The sequence below is a fragment of the Python bivittatus genome, unplaced genomic scaffold, assembly GCF_059951505.1.
Source record: "Python bivittatus isolate LINGU-HERP-01145 unplaced genomic scaffold, Pbiv_v1 ctg000030_np1212, whole genome shotgun sequence".
Lineage (NCBI taxonomy): Eukaryota > Metazoa > Chordata > Lepidosauria > Squamata > Pythonidae > Python > Python bivittatus.
Window position 1 is genome coordinate 1,031,594 of NW_028277031.1, and position 12,081 is coordinate 1,043,674.

A 12,081-nucleotide genomic window follows, 5' to 3' on the forward strand; every position below is an offset into this window, starting at 1 on the left:
AGAAACCTTTAGATGTTTCCTTTATTGTTGTGCAGCAGTAAAGGGGCTATCTCTGTCAAAAGAGGCACACCAAACACAAAAGAAATTGGGTTTTTATACATTAAGTTCAAGAAAACAGTCAAAAGGAAGGATAATGATTGGTTAGGAGCCTCTTTATGATCTTGTGTGTCATACCCGTGCAAACTTAGGTTATTATGATGGATGACTGTCAAGTGGCATCTTGTTATCATAAAGAGAATATGTCTATAAGGGACAGTACACAATACTAGAAAGTCTGGTATCATAAAGAGATAATATCCAGGGAAGGGTCAATAAGTTAGTTGCATTTATCTACCTCTACCCTAAGGAACGGGCACCAAAAAGAAGGGGAAATTACAAGCTAATTCCTCTGCGCCTTGGGAGGTTTCAGATATGGGTTACCACATCCCTGCCCTAAAGACAGAAAGGTCACTAAGATTAAAAGACCCATGATAGGTTGGGAGGGATTGACTATAGATGCTTGCCTTCCCACAGGAATCACACGTACAGTATTTCTCCATTCCCCTCCGTGCCCCTCAGAGATAAGATAGCATAATATCATAACAAATAATATCATAACAAAAAGACAAATATTCTTTTCCAAACAAATTCAAGCCAGTAAGATCGTTATGTAAAAAAACAGAAAAATGCATGGAACTATGTAACTGTTAGAGCAACTGAAGCTCATTCCAAGTTTCCTTGACAATCGGGCTCCTTGCCCCTTTAAAAAAAGGGTCTGTCGAGTCTTCACACAGGACATGAACCAACAGCCACGTCTGGGGGTGGGACATGATGCAAATGGTGCCCTGACATCCTTCTCGGTAAGGAAAGGATGCTACAACCTACAAGCGCAGTATCCCAACCCCGTCAGCTCGGGGCGCGCTAGGCTGTGTTCCGACGACGGCGAGCACAAAGTCACTAGCCAGTCTCGACGAGCCCACGCGCGGCTCGCCCGCGACGGGACCCTTGCAGCCTCGGGGCCCCTAGGAGGCGCGCCACCAAACGCCCCGCCCCGCCCGAAAAGACTCGAGGGGAGCCCCTCCCGGGTCCCGCGGAGCCTGTCCCCGCCCTGCGCCCGCTTGGCTCTGCTCCGGACATCCCTCGCTGCGCGGCGCCCAGGGCGGGCGGGGCGGGGGGTGGCAGCCGGTCTCAAGCCGCGGGCGCGCGCCGACCGCTGAAGCGCCCAGGGCCGCTCGGCTCTCTTTCCTGGGTGCAGACCGAGGCCCCGAGGCTGCTGGCCGCCCGCCCCGCTACGAGACGGAGCAGGCGGACCTCGGGCGGGGGCGGGGGCGGCGGGCCGGGGGCGCGGGGTTGGGGTACCGCCGCAGGGCCGGGCTGAGGCGCCCGCTCAGCTCCTCCACCTGGCCGAGCAGCTCCCGGAAGAGCGTCCCCACGTTGCGCCCCTGCTTGGCCGAGGCCTCGACGTAGCGGGCGCCCCAGTCGCGCCGGACCGTGTCGGCCAGGGCGGCGCCCGGCTCGCCGCAGCCCTCCGCAAGTCGAGCTTGTTGGCGGCCACCACGAGCAGCGGCGCGGCGCCCGGCTTGGCCTCCAGGATCTCGTCGCGCAGCCGCCGCACCTCCTCGAAGGAGCCCGCCTGGTGGGGCGCGAAGACCAGCGCGAAGGCGTCGCCGCCGCGGATGCCGAGGCGCCGCATGGCCGGGAAGCTGTAGCTGCCGCTGGTGTCCAGCAGCTCGAGGCGGAGGCGCAGCGCCGGGCCCGGCGGCCCCGACAGAGGCAGGTCCAGTACGTGCAGCTCCTCCACGGTGCGCCGGTGGCGCGGCTCGAAGGTGCCGTCCAGGAAGCGGCGGATGAGCGCCGTCTTGCCCACGCCCGCCGCGCCCAGGAACACCAGCCGCACCCGGGTCTCCTCGACGGCGCGCCGCCCCGCCATCACGGCCGCCGCCCGGTCCGCCGGGCAGGCGCTCCCGGAGGCTTTATGCGCCGCGGGCGCCGTGCCGCGGCCAATCCGGTGGCCGGGGGCGGAGCCGGGGTGGCTGCGGGAGAGGCCGGACGCCGCTGCGGTCCCGTCCCCGAGGAGACCCGCTCGCGAGAGCCGGGTCTGCGGGGCTCTTCCAGTCGGGGAAGGTGCTGGTCGCCGCACGCGCCGCCGCCGCCGCCGCCGCTTTCCCGCCCGCGGGATCGCCCCCTCCACCTGAAGCCCTCGGCCGGCCCCGCTCGCGTGGCGCCAGGATCTCGCGGAGCGGACCCCTCTGGGGGAAACGGGACGACCGCCGGGACGCCTCTCCAGCGGCGCTTTCTCTGCTGCCGGAAACTCTGGCAAGCAGGGGGCGGCTTTCTTAGACAGGGGCCTTGTGGAAGGAGAGCCCCACCGCTGCCAAAATCCGAAGGCGTCTGGGCGTCCCCTTTGCGACTGGTGTATTTTAGGCCTCTCAGTAGCATTTGCAGTCGGAAAAGATGCCCCCGGGCGCCTTCGGATTTTGTTACAAGGGGGGGAAGGGGGCGATGCAGCGCTTGCCTGTTCATCCAAGCGGAAGGAGACAACCTTTTTTCTAAATGACCGTTGGGGCTCTGAGGGTCTCAACCGCACAGCAGCCGGTGGCCCGTTATTCTGGCCTGGAATGGGGGCCCCAGTGGACTCAGGGTGGCTGTTTGCGAGCAGCCCTTCCGAAGCTCCCCAGCTGCCCTGGATGCAGGGCTTGGCTGCCAGTTCGCTAACGTGGGAAGGGGAAAGGGAGGGAATGACCCCTTTTCCACAGCTGAATTATGCAACTCTGCAAAAGATGGGGCTTTTTTCTGAAAAGTGCTGCAGTTGGTCTGGGCTCCTTCTTGCCGCTTGTTCACGTGGCTTTGATGTTTGCTAGCTTGTTACGCTTGGCACACCATTTACAGGCGATCACCTTTTATTGTACGTGATCACTTTTGGTAGCTTTCTTCAAGTATGTGAGGAGATGGGATATAAATAATGTCCAGAATAAGCAACAGCTTAATGGTGCTTGTGTAGATGTCTTGTGTGTGTGTGCGTGAGCAGAAAGGTCCCCCCCCTCCCATGCTGTTAATCAACCTTTTGATTAACCACTTGACTGTGGAGATGGAAAGATGTTTATCTGCAAGTGATCCAAATCCTGGAAGAATAAGATCTGAAAGGATCTTGACTGGTTGGGCCAAAATCAACAAGATGAAGTTGCAACCATCACACTTGGTTTTATGGACCAAAACCTGGAGGGGTAAGAAGGGCGGCCCAGGCGTAAACCAGGGTCGGCACCTTCTGCTGAGCGTGAGCCAGGAGTAGTGCGTGGCTGCTGCAGCAGTCTTGGCTGCGGAGACTGCCTGGGCTCGCTCATCTCAGCTCTCCTGGAGCTGCAGGGCAGGGCAGCAGCTCCCCAGGGATCCTAGCCCAGGCGCCTCTGCTTGCAGGGCAGGTGCCGTGCCCGGGGTGGCGGTCTGGAAGTTGGTGCTCAGGTAGATTAAGAAGGGTAGGCGGAGGGCCCCGGTGCTGGGTGGCATTGGGTGGCTTTCCGGGTGGGGTGTGGAGGAGCTTCTGAAGCAAAGGCTGGAGGGCCCTTGGAGTGGCTTTTGCACTGCAGGTGAGCGAGCCACTGTCCCAACGCTCTGAAATGCCAGGGTGGAGGGATGTGTTGAAAGAAAGGAGCTGTGAGCTGATCTCCTACCTGAAAGTTGCTGGGATGCTTTTTAATGCTTTCTTTACACAGTAATTTTTTCCAGTGAATCCTTGAAGACAGGATGGGTTATGCACACACATTTATTTGCCCAAGGAGTAAGAGGTGGCTGATATATTCCTATATTCCTTTGTGTACACATCCGGGGGCGGGGGGGGGCGTGGTGTTGCCAGACTGTATGCTTTTACCTGTTACCTAATTTGGCAGAGTGCAAGGCCTAGACACAGTCACACCCAGCCTGGGGCATCTAGCCCTCGTGACTTGGCCTGCCCTATAGAAAGCAGTCCTGTATCCAAGACCAGCTGTCCTCTGCCTTCGCAGTCTGGCCTCAGAAGCTAGGCAGGTCAAGGTTGGTTGGTCTTGGATGAGAGCCATCCAAGGAATACCCAGGCTAGATTGGGAGGTCATCTGGACACCAGTTCTGAAAACCACCTGGTTATAGCCCTTGAGTCTCTAGGAACTGAGCTTGATTTGAAGGAAACAGCGTCTTTTGAGGATTTCCTGAGACCAAGGATAAACCACTTGGTCTGCACAGAGCTTGGCTTCAAGAACGGTTCCTGCCTTGCTAGCCCTCAGGTGAACCTGCTGCAGCTGGTCATCGTCCTTTTTAAACTGGGGTGCCCAGAACTAACTGGACGCCAGACTCCAATGGGATCTGACCATCAGAAGAGCCACGTGCCCTGCAGCTCAGCAAAAGGCTGCCAGGACTGCATCCAGCAGTACAACCATAAAAACAGGCAGGAGTAGCTGGAAGGTGTGCCCTCTTTTCACCAGCTGCTCTCTAGCAACTGGCTGACCTTGTCATCTCTGCCAGTGAACAGAAGGGAAACAAAAACTCCCATGGGGATTTTCAGCTTGTCTCTTTCTGAGTCAGTTTGCAGAGGAGGGAAGGCCACATCTGCCACCTGCTGCTGGGGCATGGAAGGGTAAGCCGCTCACAGCCACCTCTCAGCCTTTTAGGCGAGATAGTCCAGACAAGCACAACCAGGAGTACTAGTAAGGTGACATTAACAGAATCTTGAAAGGCTGAAAGTATTTCTCCCCTCCTTTCTTTTTACTCTCCAGAAAACGGGGGGGGGGGGGGGGAATCCCTTCTGAAACATTTCCCACACCATCTCCCCTTCGGTGGGCTGAGACATCTTCCACATGCTGGTTGTCCAGTCTGTGGTTCTCTCTCCCCTCCTGTCCCCCAGGGTCATTCCCACATAACATTACACAGCCAGATCTCTGACAGAGCCCCATTTCACAAGGGCCCCAGGAGGAGGGCAGCAGCTGGCTTTCTTCCCCCTTGGATTGAGCATCCCATGATCTGCTAAGCCCAAAGTCTGTGCTGTCATCTTTCTGCCTGTTTTAGATCCAGCACTAACTCCTCCTTTTAGTCTTCAACAACCTCGTGTGTGTGTGTGTGTGTGTGTGTGTGTGTGTTATAAGTGGGGTGGGTAGGAGAACATTCAGCTCTTTCCTAGCCTCTGTATTTACAAGGGTGATCTGAAAGAGATCTTTCCAGCCACCCTGGACATAAGGGAGTTCCTTTAAATTTTCAGTGTTCCATTTTGCCACCAACAATGAGCAGACAAAGGGATGCTTGCAGAGCTCACATTGCCCCTTTTCATGTTGGCAAAGATGAACATATCTTTCACTGAAGCTTGCTCTCTGTTGAAAGGTATGTTTGGTTCCCTCACCCTCAAGAAAATTGCAAAAATGCATCTTCTCCACCAAATGCTTAACTGTTAATTGCTGCTAATTGTATTGCATTTATTCTGCATTTTAGTGTTACGATTTAATTTTGTAAATTGCCACGACTGCTTGTGTATGGCACAGTATACATTTAATTAGGTTTAACTATTTTTAAGGAAACAATTTCATTAATGGTTGATTAATATATACACAAAACGTCCTCAAATTGCTATTGGCTATTGTCCTGCATTGTTTTTAAATATCACCAGCTCAGGACCACAAACCGCCTGCAACCCATGTTTGTTTTGGCCAAGGCAACTGTCAGTGCCTCGAGTGAGTCGGAGGACTGAAGGAAGGCATCAGCATCCAGAGTTTCAAGCAGGGATCTGCTAGTCTCCTTTCGAAAGCATTCTCTTTGCTTTTCAGGGCTCCGAGGACTTTATGGTTCGGTCCTTATCTGTACCTTCTGCATTTCACTCCCTGCTAGCACTGGGCAGGCTTCACAGAGGATTCAGAAGAAGTATTTTGAACCTTGCATAGCCACAGCACCTTGCTGCTAGCCCTAAATGCAGCCCTTCTTTTTTCAAGCATCTGCAAGAATTTTAAACAGTTGCAGCTGCTTTAAGAGTTGCAGGATGACTTCTTAAAGCAGCAGCATCTTTCTCTGGGCTTGCTGAAGACCTGCAAGAAAGAAGTGGGGCTGCACCAGCACAAGGCCCAAAGGGCTTCTTCCAAATCACGTGCTTGGTGAAGTAGATGCCTGTCTACCAAAGTATATAATATATACTTTGTATTATAGTATTATAATACTATAATACTCCAAACAGGTCATTAAAGATTTATTAAGGTCATTGATCAGAAATTCAATATAAAAAATAAAACCTGATACATCATAAAGCATTCAATGATTTTCAGATGTAAGCAAGGTTACTGCAGCAGATGGTCATTGGGCCCCATGATGGTGACTTTCTGAGTTTATCCATGTCACCATATAGCAAAATTTGCCATGGAATAAGTCACTTTTGGATTTCTGTCAGTTTGTAGAAATTACTCAGTGCAACCAGCAAGCTTTTAAAATTAATTATGTCAGGGTTCACACCCTGCCCCACACTATAGGTAGCTGGATAAGTCAAATCTGTCTAGGCCACACATAATGGTAAGCCATAAGCTGTGACTTACAATCCACGATAGCCGAGTTTCATCTACCACACTAAGCCAGAGCAAAATCTATCAGTGAGTGCGAACGCAGCTTTGGCTGTTCTGATGCAAGAGAGCTGTGTGTGGCCTCAGATCACCACTTTCACTGAACGCTCAACAAGCCAAGGATTCCCCCTTAGAGGTGGAAGGCGCAAGGAGGGGCCCGCCAGTGACTGTGGTCCAAAGTATTTCAGAGTCTCATCCAAAGATATTTGAGCAGTACCAGGCAATGGGTCTCCTGGGCACATAGAGAAAGCTGAGTGGCCAGGCGACCAACCTTCCTTGGCGATTGATTTGAGACAATGATCACTTTCAATATGCTTGGGCAGTTCAGACTTTAATATACATATAGGTAAATGCCAACAAACCAGAGAGCAATTGTGCAGTTAGCAAGGATTCCTACAATGTGTTAAAATACACAGTGGAGCTTCACAGGCCAATAATACAGAAACATGAACATGTGTGCACCCACACACAGAGCCTGGAAAGACTTAAGCTGGAATCTAACATGCAGAAAGTAGTAGCATGAGAACACAAAGAACAAGTACAATAAAACCAGGTGACCGATGGTTTTACCTATGGATGGGGGGAAAAAAGCAAAGCAAAACATTGGGAAGAGCTCAGAGTGGGCGAGACAAGGAGCTGCAGCTTCTCCAGAGACTGCTTGCATCCAACATTAGCAGCTTCTGCCCTACCAGGCAGCTTCATTCAGGAGCTTCTCTCCTCAACTTCCCCACCCCCATGACCCACACGGTCCTTTCCTCTTGCCCAGCTTCTCCAAAATGACCATCAATAGGAAGGCACAGCTGCTGCCCTTTGGAGAGGGGTGTTATCTGGCCCTGCCAGCCTCAGGTCATCCCTGAGCTCCTTCCCTCCAAACAGTCGGGAGGAGGAAAGGGTCAGATCTGGATTAACAGCCCGCAAAGCAGAGGTCAGGAACTAGGCTGGAGCCACTTGGCCTAAAGGAGCCACTTCCATGACCGGTGCCCAAAGAGACAGTTTGACAGCATCTGACAAAGCTCTTAGGTGGCCCCAGACAAAATGAAAGGCGGTCAGAAGGGAGCTCAGGACCACTTCAAGGTAGGATTGTGATACAGCGGGAAGGACCAGAGAAAACAACAGCAGCAACGTTCTATGCAACCCCCCCCCACCCCACAGAGCACCGAGTGCTTCACTCTCCTGCTCTACAGAGCAAAGTGGATTTAGAGTTAAACCATCATGGAGCACATCTGCGGGGAGCCAGATCAAGGTTAGCCAGCAGGCCTACTCCAACCAGCAAGCTTCCGGCATGGGCCTGGTCCATCTGGGATGGAGGAAGTCACCAAAGAGGAAGGCAGCCTGACTGGGAAGCTTTCGGCAGGCCTGCTGGTCAGGTCTGGAGCCAGCTGCCTGCAGGGCTCCCATAGGCCATGCCAGTCCTGAGCCCACCCTCAGAGGAGGAGCACCTCAGATCTGGGTGAGGGGCAGGAATTTCTGGTAGTAGCTCTTGGTGACATCAATCATCAGCTCCTGAGTGCACTCCGGGAGCTCACCTGAGAAGAGCCCTGGAGAGGAAGAGGAACGTGAGCAGCTCGCATACCCACCTGCCCCCAGCATTCATGCCCCTTCCAGCTTACCTGGGCAGCCAGAGAAGACAGTGAAAGGTGGGACCACTGTTTCTGGGGGCAACACTGTGTTGTCAAGGATTCTGCAACAGTCTTTCAGGACACACCTGCGACCCTAAAAGGATACCCAGGAATGAACCTGTAATCTGCTGGAGCCCCTTGGCTTCAACCAGGCAGAGCTCTGCTCTGCAGCATCAGGCCCAGGGGATGGAGCCAGCCCTTGATGGTCTCTGCAGTGCCAGCTACAGGCCAGGAATCTGACCCACCTGAAGAGGGAGTGCAGCCGAGATTGCCTGAAGACCAGGAGGCATCAGCGCCATCATGCTCTGGGGGTTGCTGCCAAAACCCCAGGATGCTGAAAGCACTGAGGGCCAGCTCACCACAAATGGAGGGAAGCAAGGCAGAAGTGAGCTTGGTGGAAGCTCTAGGCCACCCAGCAGAGGATCTGAAAAGTCTCCAAATGGCCTGTAGATTTCAGGCTCTACAAAATGATCCCTGATTTTGCTGTGCTTTTAAACACCAGAGGTGAAGCCAGGATACCCAGTCACCTGGGACACACAGGATCTTTTGTTGGGCCACAAAGCAGATAAACAGCCCTTCCAGTCGCCTCCTACACAGGGGAACCAGCTTGCTTAGCTAAGGACGTCAAATAGGGCACAAAGTGAGCCACATCCAACTCCCTGAGGAGCGAGAAGTCTCACTATTTTGGCCAATGAAATGTCTAACAATGTGTATTCAGGTGGGGAAGATCAAGGAACTTCATGGTGCTCAGAATTAATTCTCACTAAAGTGTGTTGTTTGGTTTGGCCATGGAAACACTGTTCTGATCAGGAAGGCTATTTGGAGATAATCTGTCTCCCCCCCCCCCCCACCTAGTAACCGGAAAGTGGACTTTTAATCTGGGATAGATAATCATTTGCAGGGCAAGAAGTACTGGCTCCCCACCTTCATCCATGCCCTACGGTGGCATTTTGCTCAGATCCCTACTACACCCTCACCCATCAAAGCAGAGACCCCAAGAGGCTTTAAGCCCAGAAAGAAAGAATTTTTTATGGTGGCATCTTTTTACTGTTGCAAAACTCTACACTCTACTTGTTTAATGGGCAGCCATTCCAGCTGGGACATGTCACCCTCATACATAAAGGGTACGAGCAAGCCAAAGGAGGTTTCCCAAAGAATCTGAGATCACTGATCGGCAGATCAGTCCCACCACCTGTTAATTTGAGTGGATGTGTGGAACTCTCCTCCTTGTGGCGCCCACTTAGGGTCAACATCGAAGCTCCTAGGAGCTACGGGTGAAGCTAGATTTGAGCTGGAGAGCCCCCCTCACCTGGACCCGAGCAGGTACATGCACTTACAATGACACAGTTCTTGCCAATGTGGACATAGGAGCCGATCTGAGCCGCATTGACAACACAGTCCTCCTCGATGAAGACATGATCTCCGATGTGCAGAGGGAAGAAAGCAACCCTGCAAAAAGAGAGGACAGAGCTTCGCCACCAGCATCCCTTCCATGCTCGGGGCTGAGCAAAAGGAGGCCATAATGCTTGCGCCTGGCCTGCGGTTCTGTCGCCCAGATGGAGGGACAGAATTTAAGAATTCCCAGGCCCCGGCGACCCCGACTGATGCCAATAGCCAGCAGAGCTCTCGCTGATTCCTTTTCACCCACCCACCCCTCCCTCAGTGGCAGCCAAGGCAAAAAAGAAGCGAAAGGAGATGAGAGACCCCGACTGGTGATCCCCAAGATCTAGGACTAGCGGACCGGCTCCTTCCTACTGGGCGTTTTTTATTTTTATTATTAAAGCATTTAAGCATATTAATTTTGATGTAAACATTTTTTGATAAGGGAGTTAAATATTGTTTTTGGAGTTACATACAATGCCATAATCAAGAATATCTGTGATGACCAGTTTAAAATCTGTATCATTTAACGTCAGCAGTAACAATCCAGTAATCAAGGGCTGTTGCATACTGTACGCAGGAAAAGGAAATATTATTTGTTGTGATATTTCTAGAAGCAAAACTTTATTGAAAGATTTGTGGTTAAGAGATCAGTCTTCAGTTGCTGGGTCAAAACTAGAAGCTATTCTTATTTCATAAAAATGTCAGATTACAGGCACAAACGTTCATGGAGATTTATTAAGGGCATAACAGAAAATACAGCAAGCAGTGACATTTACCAGGACCTGCAATAAGAAACATGAGTAAACGCAGATTCTTTTCAAATTAACAGGAGCACAAGGCAAGGATTCCCCCTTTCACCTAACTTATTTATTTTAATTATTGAGATATTAGGAATATTTAGGGTCTGACCTGAGTAATTAATTTATTTCAGAGCTTATATGGTATTTTTTCTTAAAAACCTGAGTAAAGATATAGTTCAACTGCAAGCTGAACTGAATAAATCGGAAGCAACTTTTTAAAATAATAATAAAAGAATCTTTCTTGATTTAATAGGTTTTTATATCAGCAAAAACAGTTTTAAGATTTAGTTTTTCAATTGGATAAATAATGGAACTCTTTATGGCATAAAATCTTGTTTAAATCCATTTCAGCAAATCATCCAGAAATGACAACAAACATAGCCCATTGGTAGCATTTTACTGCATAAAGACTAAGGTCAAACTTTCGAGATTGCATTGGCAAGGATATAAACAAATTTATCTCAGATGACAATGCGCAATTAGGCAAAGTTTTTGATAAGATTCTCGCAGCCACCTTTGAAAATGGAATCCCACAGCAGGATTATTGCCAAAATTCCTTACAAAATATTAAAAAAAAAAGTCGTCTAGAAATCGATCCAATTTCCACTGTTAGCAGCCAGATTGGCTATGGCAAAACACTGGAGAACAAAAGCCAGCCGTTGGCATCGTTCTCAAAACCGCCCCGGCAGAAAGACGGCCGGGAACTGCGGCCGGGCAGAACGCGGCAGCCAGGGCATCGCCAGGCCAGGCCAGGCCAGGCCAGCTAGCGCCAGTAGCTGCCTGGCGACCCATTTGCCTCCGAGGGCGGGTTCTCCCCTAGAAAGCCCCCGGGTCAGGGTCAGGGTCAGGGTCTGGCCGCAGGCAGCCTCGGAAGCCGCGTGCTCGCGTCGGGGCAGCGAGGGGCTTGTCCCGCGGGGTGACGGGGGCGCTGCCCGGCCCGCGGCTGGGTTTCCTGCTTCGGCGGCGCCGGGGCTGGGGGCGCTGGCCCTGGGCGGTCGCCGCCGTCTCTGCCTCGGGCGTCCGGCGGTTAATCGCTCGGGGCCCGGGGACGGGCCAGCGCTGCCCCGCTCGGCGGAACGGAGCGCGGCCCTTACCCCTTGCTGAACTTCTTGAAGGGAGGCCGGACGACGCTCCGGCTCTTCACCACGCAGTGCCGCCCGACGCGGACGTTGGCCAGGTCGCCCCGGATGATGCAGTCGTTCATGACGATCGTCTGCGGAGGCGCGGGAGAGACCGGCGGCGTCACGCGGCGGGCCCGGGCGAGGGGCGCCGAGCTCCCGCCCCCCCGCGGGCCTCGCCCGGGCGACTCCCGCCGCGCCTCCCGGGCGACGCTCACCTTGCCGTTGAGCACGATGTTCTGGCTCCCGCACAGCACCGACTGCCGGCTCACCTTGTTCCCGGAGGCCTGCGAGGACGGGGCGCAGCGGTCAGGCCCTCGGCCCCAGGGCGCCCCCCGCCCCCCGCGCGTCGTGGGAACCCGGCCTCCGCGGAGCAGGCATGCCGAGACACGCGTCCGCCCGCCCGCCCCGCCGCCCCGCCGCCCCGCGCAGGACCGCGCACCGTCTCGATGTACTCGGACTTGTTGTAGAGCATCTCACTCAGCTCCATGGCGCCGCCCGGCCGCGGAAACGCCTCCTGGGCCCAGCCGGTTTCCGTACCAGCCTCGCCTCTGGCCAATCGCTGGAGCTCACGAATGCGGGCGCCGGGAACGCCTTGTAACGCGGGTCCCCATTGGGTGCGCCG

At 53.3% G+C, this 12,081-nt stretch overlaps 2 protein-coding genes across 2 annotated transcripts; both read right to left on the bottom strand.

The window, feature by feature from the left end:
* Positions 1–12: 12 nt before the first annotated feature.
* On the bottom strand, positions 13–3,320 carry LOC148216950 (uncharacterized). Its single transcript, XM_088151722.1, is given in 3 exon segments — positions 13–1,507; positions 1,510–2,735; positions 3,196–3,320. Coding segments are annotated over 3 exon segments (1,590 nt in total). The 3' UTR covers positions 13–1,268.
* Positions 3,321–6,848: 3,528 nt separating this feature from the next.
* On the bottom strand, positions 6,849–12,051 carry DCTN5 (dynactin subunit 5). Its single transcript, XM_088152091.1, has 6 exons — positions 11,899–12,051; positions 11,675–11,743; positions 11,433–11,551; positions 9,493–9,604; positions 8,147–8,249; positions 6,849–8,074 (listed from the first exon to the last, which is right to left on the bottom strand). Exons 1-6 carry the CDS (start codon positions 11,944–11,946, stop codon positions 7,977–7,979), a joined length of 549 nt encoding a protein of 182 aa, XP_088008217.1. The 5' UTR covers positions 11,947–12,051; the 3' UTR covers positions 6,849–7,976.
* Positions 12,052–12,081: the final 30 nt, after the last annotated feature.

Coding starts and splice junctions, on each gene's coding strand:
- DCTN5 (XM_088152091.1), bottom strand. CDS start 11,946: ATGGAGCTGAGTGAGATGCTCTACAACAAGTCCGAGTACATCGAGACG. Junction 9,605..11,432: donor TTCAAGAAGTTCAGCAAGGG/GTAAGGGCCGCG, acceptor CTCTTTTTGCAG/GGTTGCTTTCTTCCCTCTGC. Junction 8,250..9,492: donor TTGGCAAGAACTGTGTCATT/GTAAGTGCATGT, acceptor GTATCCTTTTAG/GGTCGCAGGTGTGTCCTGAA.